The sequence below is a fragment of the Colletotrichum graminicola genome (assembly GCF_000149035.1).
Source record: "Colletotrichum graminicola M1.001 genomic scaffold supercont1.1, whole genome shotgun sequence".
In the NCBI taxonomy this organism is placed as follows: Eukaryota; Fungi; Ascomycota; class Sordariomycetes; order Glomerellales; family Glomerellaceae; genus Colletotrichum; species Colletotrichum graminicola.
In genome coordinates this window covers 425,936-438,497 of record NW_007361005.1, presented here as the reverse complement: position 1 = coordinate 438,497, position 12,562 = coordinate 425,936, and the positions used below count along the sequence as shown (strand labels likewise).

Here is a 12,562-nt window from a genome sequence, read left to right as displayed (position 1 = left end):
CAAGCGCATTCACGCACACCACACACCTTTACACTCCCTGCATCTACGGAGGTCGTCTACGCTGCACACCCCCTGCTGCCACCTTCGGCGTACCCTAGCCTGGTCAGTCGTGTCACAGCCCACGCTCCTCTCGTCCAATCGCCCATTCCTCCCGAGCTCCAGAGGCTCCACCCGGCATCTCTGGGCTTGCTGAGCTGGCCGCCCACCTCTTCAAAGACATCCCGGTCCTCTCCACTCGCCTTGGCTGAAATCAATCCATCTTCTGCCGCCGATTCCCACGCTACCACTATTTTGCTACTTCGCTACTTCCACTACTTTACTTGCTCCTCCTCACTGCCTATTGCCGCTCGCTCGCCTATTACATCTTGTCTACCCTCTCCCTCCCTCGCGTGGTATCGTGCCTGATATCCCCTCTTTTCTTTTCATCCTTCCGCAGCCATAAGCCATATCTCACTCACGCTCACAAACACAACACGCACATACCATCACCCACGCTCGGCATCTGAAGGCATCGCGTCCGTTCAATTCAGTCGATTCACGAAACAAACCCGCCACCGCTCGGCCTATCGCATCACCTCGGCCAAAATCGCAATTCGTCGCTATACTTGGAATTTGACCGCCAAAAAAAGCCCCCTTGCATTCACGACCCACAAGTCATTTCCAGAGTCTAGACCCGACCAAGGTGAGAGCCTTGATTCTCCTCACCTGTTCTCATCCCTTCAGTTAGCTCAAAAGAATCAAGACTACTCCGTCAACTACTTATCTAACCTGTTGCCTTGTGGATCGTTAACATGTCCTCGTGTCTACAGCCCGCTGCTTGCCGCAAACGCCATTAACGCTTGTTGCAAACCATCTTGACTAGCTTCACCGGCCGAAATGGCCAAACCAACACGGCACGCCGGTTCCCATGAACCGTTGCAAATTTACCAAGACGACCTTTTTGAGAACTCGACTGAGATGGTCAACCACGCGCCCATGCCTGCCGCTGCCAAGCCCCCAAGACGACCACTCGGCGCAACAAGCAACAACAACGTCGTTCTCAACCCTCCCATGCTCGCCTCTGACAGACACTCGCCCTTGAAGGCGTTGTCGGGCAACTCAAAATCACCTTTCCTGCCGCTCAAATCGCAAGGTAGTAAACTCAACATGGTGTCAATGGCACCTCCATCAACAAACTCCCAGAGCACCGACTCGCTACACAAGAAGCCCTACCTATCCAAGTTCAAGACCGTCGCACAAAAGCCGCCATCTGTGGATCTCGCCGCCGGCTTCGGGAAGGAAAACGTCCACCCGCAACTGTACCCTGCGCCACCGACGATCAACTTCGACCAGTTCTATATGCACAAGGGCCCGGGCAAGCGCACACTGATGGAAGCTGCCCCGATCAAGGAATCGAGGCCGCTGAAGAAAGTCAAGGCCGACGAGTCAGGCTTGCCCCCGCACGATTCCTTTCCTCCAATTGTCGACGACGGAACGAAACCAGGCCATAGCTACGCGACTTTGATCGGAATGGCCATCCTACGATCGCCACAACGGCGTCTGACCCTCGCCCAGATATATAAGTGGATTTCCGACACCTACTCGTTCTACAAGGCGGAGGAGTCGGGTTGGCAGAACAGCATTCGTCACAACCTTAGCCTTCACAAGGCCTTCATCAAGGTGGAGCGACCCAAGGACGACCCAGGCAAGGGCAACTACTGGACTATTCAGGAAGGTATGGGACAGCAGTTCATGAAGGACAAGCCAGCAAGGAAAGCCGCGACGACCGCCGAGAACGTGCCCGTTATGTCGACCCGCATGGAACCCTCGAGACCAGCCAACGTGCCTATCCAAGAGCCGACCCTTCCGCCTCCTGCACCGATTAGGCATGCAACGCTGCCGCCGTTGCCTACTTCGCAGGCTACGGTCGCTGTCGAATTCTCCTCCGACGCTACCATTCCTGTCTCGGACTCGGCCGCACCCGAAGACGGACAGGACAAGCTGGATCACGAATGCTCACCTCTGCCTCCTACGATGCACTCTTCACCGCCAATCCCGCGACACATGGGGCCCCGCAGTCGTACTCCTCCTCCGCCTGGACGCGGCCCTGCATCTTCGATTACAAGATCGCACAAGAGAAAATTTGCGTCCATGGACGACAGCGGTTACATCTCATCCCTTGAGTCGTCCGCTGTACGCCCGCAAAAGACTGGCATTCTCACGTCTGAAGCTGACCGTCCACGGAAGCGCAGTCGCGCAGGCAGGGCCGAGGACGAGATTGCTCGCTTGCGCGCATCGTCTTACGATAGCCCTAGCAAGGGTCGGTCCTACAACGCATTTGCCCCGCCGTCCTCGTCGCCGCTCCGCCAACAGGGTCAGATGCTGCCACCGCTCACACCCGCCATGAAGCTGAAGCCGCCCACGAAGGCCCCGCCCTCTGCATCTCCCAACACCAACCTGCGCATGCACCGCGAAAATGTCCGCCAGATGCTCCAGTCTCCCATACGCAAGATGGCCGGGACTGGCGATGGCAATGCGCCATGGAGCCCGGCCTTCAACTTGGACGAGAGCGTCTACAACTACAACCTCATGACCACTAATGATTTCGACATCTTCCAAGACATGGATAATGACTTCTTCGACGGCTTACCGCAAGAGTCGCCCTCCAAGAAATCTAGCGGAAAACGGCCTCGTCCTGAGCGCACGCACTCGGCCAATGCCTTGACCGACACGAACGACTCTGGCAATGGCAACAAGTCGGTGCTTTCGACGCCTTTCTTGAAGGCCCCGGCGCAATCCAACGCCATGTGGGAGACCCCCAGCAAGGTTTTCGATGGGCTTTCTTCGCCCATCAAGGCCAACGACGGTGCGTCCCAATGGAGGTTCCCTTCGCCGACCAAGATTTCCAACTCCTTCTACGAGGTGGCGGCGGAGGGTGACTGGCCCTCTTTCTCCTTCGACACAACCGACTTTCTGGCGGAAGAGGCTACCGAATATTCGGGCCTCGACATCCTGCAAGGCTTCGAAAAGATCGGCTCTGGCTCGCAACCCAAGTCTTCGGGTTCCAAGTCTGGCAAGCCCGCATTTGGACGGAGTTACACCTCGCAATTTTAATCTCATTTCGTAATGAGACCTTTGAGTCTCATCGGCGCTGAGACATGACGACCGTTACGATGTATGAACGCACTTCACTGGCATGACTTCTCCGATGCTCAGGCATTCGCGCGATTGTTTCGGGCCATACGATAATGGAGCGGGAACCAAAAAACACTTTGGGCTGATTTGGCTTTAAAGACTAATGTCTGATACGGGCTTTGAGGCTTTCACGATTCTCTTGTCCATGATTGTTTGCTTATGATAATGAACGAAGCAGTGCACATATTATCTGGCTTTTTGGCGGCGAGGAACATCATTTTAGGGGGAAAGCAGGGAGACATTGGGTTCTGCCTTTTTTTCTCTCTCTCCATTTTGCCCCGTCCATTCGGACTCGGGATCACTTTCTCTTGCTATGGGTATGGCAGGAACTTTGCTTTTTCGGTTGGGTTAGAACGGCCCTTTGGTTGTATTGTGTGTAGGACAACACGGGTTCAGTGTGCAGCTGTAGCCGGATACGCTTCTCTGCTGCTTGCTGAAGATGTTGGTAGTGATCATCAATTCTAGTACTGGAACAAGCACTCTGCAGATGTTGGAACCTGTGAGATGATTGAGTTCGCCATCTTGCCCCATAAACCTACCATGGCGGTATCTCTCATGTTCTTTTACTTCAGAGACCGGTATATACTCTATCCAGTTCTCCACGTCAAGTTATTTCTGCACATACATATACGTCAACATGCGTGTCTGTTCGTCAAGTCAGAAACGGGTATCGAATTGAAATGCTCTCTAGATAACAATTGCCCAAGATTGCCTATGCCTTAGTGTAAATATCTCGCTCTGTCCCAAATGTAACGCCAAGTATTTGCCCTTTCCTATATATCCTTGCCGACACGCGTTAGTGTTGAGTATTGTCACAATATAAAATGCATTCATAACCATCTCCCCTTGCAAAGGACCCTGCCGATATCATGAAATCTCGGATCTCAGAGGCCCTGGTCACGTCTCAATTTCCCGTCAGTATATACCCATCCTCGTGGCCCATCCGGACTCCTTTTGGTTAATGTTGATCTGGTAGGGAAAGGGGTTCGACCCCTGCGTCGTTATCGGAGGGATGTGGTCCTTGTGGGCATTGACAAAGGTGATGACTTTCATGACGGTCGTCATCAGGGTCTGTTCCATGGCCTTGCGGACTTTTGCGCGCTCTGCCGTACCGCCAAAGTCTATCAGTTTCTATCTTCCCCCTCTGAGGAAAGTGTGTCCAGAAATGACACGGGAACGTGTAGGGAACACATACCAGTCTCAGTCCGTGGCTCGGCGACGGTGACCTTGACGGTCCAGCACTCCCAGCAGACCTCCTCGTCGCCGCGCATGAGCCAGGCCTTGCGGCGCTTCTTCTCGAAGAACTGGACGTTGAGCTGGCCGCGCCCTCCCCCGCCGCCTCCTGAGCCTGTCGACGTTGATGATGAAGACCGCTCGGCGTCGAGCTGGCGGACTAGAGCGGTAGCGCGCTGCTCGATCATGGTCTCGAGCTCGACGTCGTCGACGTAGGGAAGGGTCAAGTCGAGGACCTCCCGGGTGTAGGGGACGACGGCGGGGAAGAAGCGGTGGAAGAAGATGGTGTGGAGGATTCCTATAAGGTTGGTGTTAGTTTCTAGCTAATTGCAACAGTTGCGTCCGAATGTCGGGGCAGGTGGAAGGATATTGAAAGCGGGCAGAGTGGTGTTTAGGGTGCCGAAGGTTGCTCGTTGGTGAGCGATATGACGTTCTAGCAGGGCTGTCGCTGCGGGCTGCAGGAAGGGAGAAGTGACATGTGAGAAAAGGGTCTACCTTTGACCACGTCTCGGACGGACGCCGGGTCAGCGAATGCGTCCAGGATAAATTCGGGAGGGGTCTGCTGCTGCATCGTGTCTGGTGAGCGGCGTTATGCGTTGTATGTGGTTTTTGTAACGGTAGTGGTCGTTGGACAATGCGGCTGGTGTGAGGCGTAGGTATGATGGCCGCAACCCAAGTAAGCAGTGACGACCGGCCTCTCTGATAGTGATAAGGGAGTGAGTGTCGTTGAGGGGCAAAGCTCAGCCCAGCGCAGATGCGCCGCACCGATAAGGGGGGTGGGCGGAGAAGGGAGGGGAGGGGGGCATGGCCCAGGAAGGAGAGGAGGGGGATTAGAGGCAGGGGATAGATGGGAGGGGGGGGTTCACCCGAGCTGGGTCCCGAGGAGAAGAGCGTCTGCCTGTGATGCCGTGTAGGAGTAGCGGTGGGCAGTGAGTGGGCGGTCGTCGGTACGTTGTTGAAGGTACCTTAGATGACATTGTTACTTTGAGGGGCGGTTCAGCCACAGCTGTTAGGGGAATCCAATTGGACGATGATCATGAATCAAATGGCATGACGCGGGACGCAAGTGTGGCTGGGCCGAGGTAATCACGGTTCACAACTCACAAAGCAGCAGCAAGGACCAGCAGCTCTCAATTGCCCCCAAAAGTCACTACCTGCCGACAAGTCTCCCCGGTGCTCACCCAGAACAGCCAATCTCGGGTGCATTGGGAGAATAGAGAAATCTCAGTTCTCTTCAATCCAAATTCTCGACCTCTTATTATTCGAAACATTGTTTTACTAAGTCAATCAAATTATCATCGACTCATCAGCCTTCATCTCTTCTGCTCCCTGGTTACCGTTCAATTTCGTTTTACAGTCTCTTAGTACCCACTACCAACCCCAACTCGGGCGACGCCTCAAATATTCTGTCGCCACGTCGCATATCAGATTACCATGTTGGAAGCGACTCGGCAATGGTTCCGCCGGAATAGGACGCCTCTCGCCATCGGCGTCGGGGTCGTCGGCGCCGGCTATGTCGTGACGCAGTATGTTCTGGGCAAGGTTAACGATGCGCGGGAGCGCATGGGCAGCGACCGCATCGCAAAGGAGAAGTGAGCCTCTTTTTCCCTTCCATCCATCCTGACTTCCATTTGGTTCTCTATGAAAACCCATTGGGCTAACAATAAACCGCGATGGGAGCAGCCTCCGCCGTCGATTCGAGCAGAACCAGGAAGACTGCACCTTCACCGTCCTCGCCCTCCTCCCCTCAGCGACGACCAACATCCTAGAGGCCATGAATACGGAGAATATCACGTATGAAATACAGAAGATGAAGGGACAAACAAAGAGTCTCAAGGCCGGCGAGAACGTCGCCCCCCCGAGCATTGCTGATACTACCATGACCGAGGACGACGGCAGGAGCATGGTCAGTAGCAGCGTACAGAGCGAGAGTGGCGTGCATGCGAGCATAGTGACAGTGCCCAACGCGATGTCAGCCGCGCCCGCGGAAAGAGCCGAGGGTAGTGCGGCGCAGGATGGTGGCGCTGCGGCTGCGGCGGCGGCACAGAAGAACAAGAAGTCCAAGAGGCAATTATGGAACGATTTAACGATAAGCTGTGAGTAAAAGGCAATGCACCCGACACGTATAACGGAGGTGCTGACCACGAGCGTAGCCATTACGAGAGCGTTCACACTGCTGTATACCCTCGCATTGCTGACAATGCTCACGAGGGTTCAACTCAACCTCCTCGGCCGCCGCAGCTACCTGTCGAGCGTGATATCACTGGCTACCGGCACCGCGCAGGCCACTATCAGCCTCGAAAACAATGACGACGATGGCCTCAACCAGCCCTACGGCAACGACTTCGAGACAAACCGCCGGTACTTGACCTTCAGCTGGTGGCTCCTCAACGAAGGGTGGAAGGAGCTCGGCCAGCGCGTCGAGGCCGCCGTCCGCCAAGTCTTTGGCCAACTCAGCCCGCGCGATCTGCTCAGCTTCGAGCAGTTCTCGGAGCTAACGCTCGCGGTGCGCAAGATTGTCGAGGGCGCCACCCCCGAGGAGCGCAGGGCGGCGAAGTGGCTGCCCTACCTCCTCCCACCACGTGACCGCGAGGACTATGTCCTGCGTGAGTCGGGCATCCTCGAGGAGAGCATTGTGGTCCTGTCTGAAAGTGCTACGTCGCAGTCGCCGTCGTCGTCACCCGCCGTGAGGAGGCTCCTCGATGAGACATCTGATCTCATCGAGTCCCCTTCCTTCACGCACGTGCTCACCCTCATCCTGGACGCAGGCTTCTCCCTGCTCGTGGACAAGAAGCTCGCATCGGGAGCATTCGGCAAGCCCGACCTGGCGCAGTCCGAGCCGCGCACGTCGCAGGTTGTTTTGCTACCCAAGATCCTCTCAGTGCTCACGCGGCAGGCGCACGTCATTGGGAACGGCATGCCCAATGAGTACCTCCAGGAGATGGAGCAGGTGCGCGACCTCGAGGGGTTCGCAGCCGTGGTGTACTCTAGCAACTGGGAGAACGAGATCCACGACGATGAGGGCGGCATCATGGCCAGCGCCGTCGACGTGAGGGCCAGCCAGGGTACCACGACCGCCATCAATATACCCAGCCAGACACAAGGGACAACGCAGGGAACTGGGGAGGAGAGCGTAGTCATGGTCAATCCGGCTACAAGCTTCGAGAGTGCATGGGACCGGGCCGTTGACACGAAATAGGGATAAGCTCAAGCTTTTCAGGAATATAGCTCCCGCTTCGAATATGATTTTGATGCATGGGTTGAGCACACGACCAAGTTTTAATGAGTATCATGGATACGATGGCGCGGATGGATGGGCGAAGCTGGGTACGGGAATTATGAGGTATCATTTGTATAATCTATGGCAAGAGATAGATGGTTCATCTCGAATCTGTACCATTACCAACGGGGTATGGTCTAGAACAAGAAGCGGCAGCTCCGCTCTTTTCTTTCAGTCTATCCCGTCTGACGGCTTCGGCCTGAGAGTTGTACCCCTATTGTAACGAGGCTCCCATCGACCTTGGTTTTCGGCTCTATTTTCGGCCCACGCGCCCCCTGAGCTTGGACCTGAGCTCGATATCTATGCCCTCTGCGGCTTCCGCCCTTCGCACACAAGCTTGTCGCCAGGGCGGATTGAACAATAGCCCATCAGGATACCCGGCTGGCTTGAGGTCCACTCATGGGACCACGTGTCGCCTTTCGTTGTGTTGTTTGCTTTTGCTACTCCATGGCGATGGGTCTCCGTCACATCAGGCCCCTCACGAACTGGTCTAGACCCAGCTCGAACAGCTCGTTCTTCACGCCCTCGCCGCCCTTATGCTCGGCCGGCGCCAAGGGGTTCTTGACAACTGCAGAAGATACAGTTAGTAAATGCCCCCCGATCGGGCCGTTTTTGATACCGGGCCCCTTTCTTTCCCTTGGATGAATGGAGACCTACCATATTCGACCCAGAGGTTAATATAGATCTGATGCAGCACGTTGCGCATGCTCAGGGTGGCCGTGTCGGTGAGCATGACGAAGCGCAGGTTCGAGGGTGTCTCGTAGTAGTGCAACTTGTAGGCCGAGGTGCGGTAGCTGATGAAGGCGTCGTCGTCGCCGCCGAGCTTGCGGACCATGTTGCGCAGCGAGAAGACGGTACCGAAGATGAGCTTGGCGTCGTCCTTTGCCGAGTTGACCTGGCTCCGGCGCAGCTGCTGCGACGGCGGGCCGCCAGAGCTAGGCGTCGTGCCCGTGACAGGGAGGGGCGTTTGGGATGCCGGTCGCTCGGCAGGGAGCCACGTTTTTGTGTAGATGCATTCCGTGTGCCGGTCGAAGATGTAGAAGGAGTAGACGACCATCGTGGGCGGGATGGGGCGGCGACGCGGTGCGCCTAGCTGGGGTTGGATGACCGTGTGAAGAGAGGGGAGGCCGAGGGGATTAAGGGCGCATGCCGTTTGGAGGGGGGGATGGTCGTATGCGATGTATGTCGAGGGATATGTCGTCGACTTGGGTCGTCGGGGCTGTCGTCAATGTGTCTGCTTGTTGTTGGAGCTGCTGGGTATCACGGGTCTGGGGAAATGCACAGTCGCAAGGAGTCTCGGCAGGTAGCTCGGGGCAGCCGAATAAGTGGTGGACGTCGTCGTTGAGTGGCCCCAGCCCGAAAAGCGGCTACCGTTGCGTTTGGCTTTTGGAGGTGCGACTGCGACCCTGGAGCTGTAGCTGGTCCGGTTGCGTACAGGGGGCCTATGGCGGGGCCCTGTTCTTCTAGGTTGGCTGCCTTACGGTGGAGCTCTCTTGGATTCACTCACCACCACCCCGAACGGAACGTAATCCTTCGGCGCGCAGAGGAGGGGGGGTGGGTTTGCGCTGGCCCTACGGGAATGGATAGTTAGTCCAAAGACGGTGATGCAGTGAGTGGAGGGACCTGCGAGCTACAATGCGCCCAATGATAAAGGCTGGAGACGCTGGGATTTGAGAAATGTACGCGGTCAGGCATGGGCAAGATGGATACCTAACACGGAACCTCAGGGCGCTGAAACTGGGGACTTGATCCTGGGAAAACCTGACGTCGGGGCTGGGCGGGTGGTGACACCAACGCAGCTGGAAGCAAGAAACGCTTATTTTATCTTTATTTTTCTGTCGCACATGTCCATCTCTCCCTCCTCTAGGTCTTAAAGCTAGCTCTTGCTTTGCTTAATTACCTACACTCAAACGTCGTTGAACCTCTCTCTCGGTTTCTCGCGCTTCGAATCCATCAATCCACTTTTGGCAGAGGTAGCTTCGATAGTTCCCACCCCCACCTCTCCGCGTCACGTCGAGCTTGATTTTCCTTCTCCTCCATCTACACCTGCGCAGGCAACGATGACGGACTCCGGCGAACCTCTGAGCCCGCCGACGACGGCCATGGCCTTGACGTTCATCGCGGCCCCCGACATGCCATCACCTACCATTGCCGTAGGGTTCCACGGCGAAGGATCTGCCGGGACTCGTCCGCCGCTCGCTGCCCACATGTACGTCTGTCGTTCAGGTTACTCTCTATGCCATGCGCTGCAACTTGCACTGCCTCCACCGCACTCCACCACCACGCAGCCAAAAGATCTAACATTCCGTCGCAAACTCGGTGCAGATCCGACTCGACGGCCCAGCAAACAAAGTTTCAAAGCCCTTTGCGGCACCATCGACGAACGCCCTCGGCCCATCGTGAAGTCAAGGTGCGTCTGCCACGAACTTGTCCCGCCAACCTCGCCGCGCTGTGTCATTCGTAGCGGGGGGCGGGGTAGTTACGATGACATGCGCCGGGCATGCAAGAACTCACCAATGTCAGGAAACGCTCAATGCCGTGACGCAATACGGTGCCGGGGATCACGATGGCTCGAGCCACCACCGAATTAACCAGTACGTTATCAAAGAGGAAATAGGTCGAGGGTCCTATGGCGCCGTTCACCTCGCGACTGACCAGTTTGGCAATGAATACGTATGAGCTTCTGGTCACAACCAAGATTCCCACTCACCTCTTGTAGGCCGTCAAGGAGTTCTCCAAGGCCCGTCTGCGGAAACGCGCCCAATCCAACATCCTTCGACAGGGCGCTCGTAGGCCACAGCGCTTCGCCCACCGTGTAAGCCTCAACGCGCCGCTCTCGCCGCACTTTGGCGACTTTGGCCAGGAGCGCAAGGCTGGTTGGAACGACAATGACGCCCTCTTCTTCATCAGGGAGGAGATCGCTATCATGAAGAAGCTGAACCACCAAAACTTGGTTCAGTTGATCGAGGTGCTCGACGACCCAGAAGAGGATTCCTTGTACATGGTTCTCGAGATGTGCAAGAAAGGGGTCGTCATGAAAGTCGGTCTCACCGAGAAAGCAGAGCCATATGGCGAAGATCTATGCCGTTACTGGTTTCGGGACTTGATCCTAGGCATCGAGTACCGTGAGTTGTCCCCTGGTGCGTCCTCGGCCGAGCTGACACCACCCCAGTACACGAGCAAGGCATCATCCACCGCGATATCAAACCGGACAATCTTCTCCTCACAGAAGATGATGTTCTGAAAATCGTAGACTTTGGTGTCTCGGAGATGTTCGAGAAACCTGGAGAGGGTATGAAGACGGCCAAGTCTGCCGGATCCCCCGCCTTTCTGGCCCCGGAGCTCTGCATACTCAGGCATGGTGATGTCGATGGCAGGGCCGCTGATATCTGGTCTATGGGCGTGTCCCTGTACTGCTTGCGCTATGGCAAGCTCCCTTTCGAACAGGACGGCGTGCTCGAGATGTACGAAGCCATAAAGACAGAATCCCCTGTCCTTCCAGAGGACGAAAACCCCGACTTCGTAGACCTAATGAACAGCATTCTAGAGAAGGATCCCCAGAAGCGAATTCGGATGTCTGAGTTGCGGGTGGGTGCAAACGCTGCTCTATACTTTCGATGTTTCTGACGGTTCATAGGAACACCCATGGGTGACAAAAAAGGGGACTGACCCCTTGCTGTCCAAGGAAGACAACTGCTCTGTCATTGTGGAGCTCCCAAACGAGCTTGAATTAAGCCGCGCCTTTACGCGAAAAATGAACCATCTCCTTTGTGTTGTACGTAAGCTTCTAGAAGTCGAGATGGGAGAGGACTGACCACAATTTCAGATGAAAGCAATTCACAAATTCAAGGGAATTCTCTCCAGACAAAGGCAGAATTCGAAATCGTCAAGGGACGGGTACTCTACCCCTTCTATCCCGTCGGTTGATCCTGTTCGAGAAGACGCGCAGAAGCAGGACATTGAGGCCCTGATTGCCAAGCGCCGCGCATACTTGACGCAGAAAGGGATCCCCCTCGCCGACGACAGGCCGGAATCGGAGCCGCTTATTCTCGGTATCGGCGTCGGTCTGCGGGATGAATTCAACAAGGACGAGCCCTCCGCCGGTGACATAGCCGAGTCGCCGACTAATGCTGACTTCAACATCTACGACAAGGCCTACGAGGCCGAGGTGGAGCGCATAATGAAGAAGCCGACGCGTCATCCAACCATGTACTTGACGCGCTTCGTCAAGGACCGGGAGCATTACAAGGAGGTGGCCGACGTCGTGGAGGGGACCTCCCAAGGCGTTACGCCAGCGGGCACGCCAAGGGCTGACAGCCACTTGACCGCGTCGAAAGGACGGTTCGCAGACTTGGTTTCCAGCATGACGGGCGCTTCAAAGTCGGCGGATGGCGAGGATGAGAGGTCCTGAGGCTGCAGTTATATATGTGTCTGGAGCACATTGCCTGGCGTTAGACGGAAGGCGTCGGAATTTGTTGCCCGGTATTTACTTTTACTTATTGATATGATGCCTGCTTGTGTCCAAGACCTAAAGAAATCAATCAGGCCCTCGGAACGAGGACTAGGAGCTCTACTATCATAACATAATTCGTGCGAGGCGGGGTGACATTGAATGATGGAGTTATGTTGACTGAACATCAATGGAGCTGGGTGGCTAAAGGTGTTGTAAGTAAGCCTACACAATGCACTCTGCAAGATAACAAGAATCTATCTCGGTATCAAGTCGACGGAGGTTATGTCTTGAAGATGGCGGGAGGACTGTCGTTTGCTCTTTACAACAACGCTGATGGCGTCATCTTTCCAGGTTACGGGTTACATTTTTCATACCCAAATGCATGTGCTGATTGTGAGAACAGCTGATGAGACGGTTGCCCT

General features: G+C 55.6%; 5 protein-coding genes across 5 annotated transcripts; 3 read left to right on the top strand and 2 right to left on the bottom strand.

Moving 5' to 3' along the window:
- Nucleotides 1–876: 876 nt before the first annotated feature.
- Nucleotides 877–3,093, top strand: GLRG_00119 (fork head domain-containing protein; the record flags this gene model as incomplete). Its single annotated transcript, XM_008090804.1, has 1 exon — nucleotides 877–3,093. One exon carries the CDS (start codon nucleotides 877–879, stop codon nucleotides 3,091–3,093), a length of 2,217 nt encoding a protein of 738 aa, XP_008088995.1.
- Nucleotides 3,094–4,089: 996 nt separating this feature from the next.
- Nucleotides 4,090–4,978, bottom strand: GLRG_00118 (uncharacterized protein; the record flags this gene model as incomplete). The annotated part of the gene is made up of 3 exons (XM_008090803.1): nucleotides 4,090–4,277; nucleotides 4,370–4,705; nucleotides 4,903–4,978. The coding sequence occupies 3 exons, from the start codon at nucleotides 4,976–4,978 to the stop codon at nucleotides 4,090–4,092; spliced, it is 600 nt and encodes a 199-aa protein (XP_008088994.1).
- An 863-nt stretch (nucleotides 4,979–5,841) lies between these two features.
- GLRG_00117 (peroxin-3) lies at nucleotides 5,842–7,606 on the top strand (the record flags this gene model as incomplete). The annotated part of the gene is made up of 3 exons (XM_008090802.1): nucleotides 5,842–5,999; nucleotides 6,091–6,503; nucleotides 6,561–7,606. The coding sequence occupies 3 exons, from the start codon at nucleotides 5,842–5,844 to the stop codon at nucleotides 7,604–7,606; spliced, it is 1,617 nt and encodes a 538-aa protein (XP_008088993.1).
- Nucleotides 7,607–8,151: 545 nt separating this feature from the next.
- GLRG_00116 (sybindin-like family protein) lies at nucleotides 8,152–8,744 on the bottom strand (the record flags this gene model as incomplete). The annotated part of the gene is made up of 2 exons (XM_008090801.1): nucleotides 8,152–8,255; nucleotides 8,345–8,744. The coding sequence occupies 2 exons, from the start codon at nucleotides 8,742–8,744 to the stop codon at nucleotides 8,152–8,154; spliced, it is 504 nt and encodes a 167-aa protein (XP_008088992.1).
- Nucleotides 8,745–9,747: 1,003 nt separating this feature from the next.
- On the top strand, nucleotides 9,748–12,098 carry GLRG_00115 (uncharacterized protein; the record flags this gene model as incomplete). Its single annotated transcript, XM_008090800.1, has 7 exons — nucleotides 9,748–9,896; nucleotides 10,013–10,097; nucleotides 10,211–10,360; nucleotides 10,407–10,812; nucleotides 10,860–11,275; nucleotides 11,325–11,462; nucleotides 11,514–12,098. 7 exons carry the CDS (start codon nucleotides 9,748–9,750, stop codon nucleotides 12,096–12,098), a joined length of 1,929 nt encoding a protein of 642 aa, XP_008088991.1.
- Between the last annotated feature and the right edge of the window lie 464 nt (nucleotides 12,099–12,562).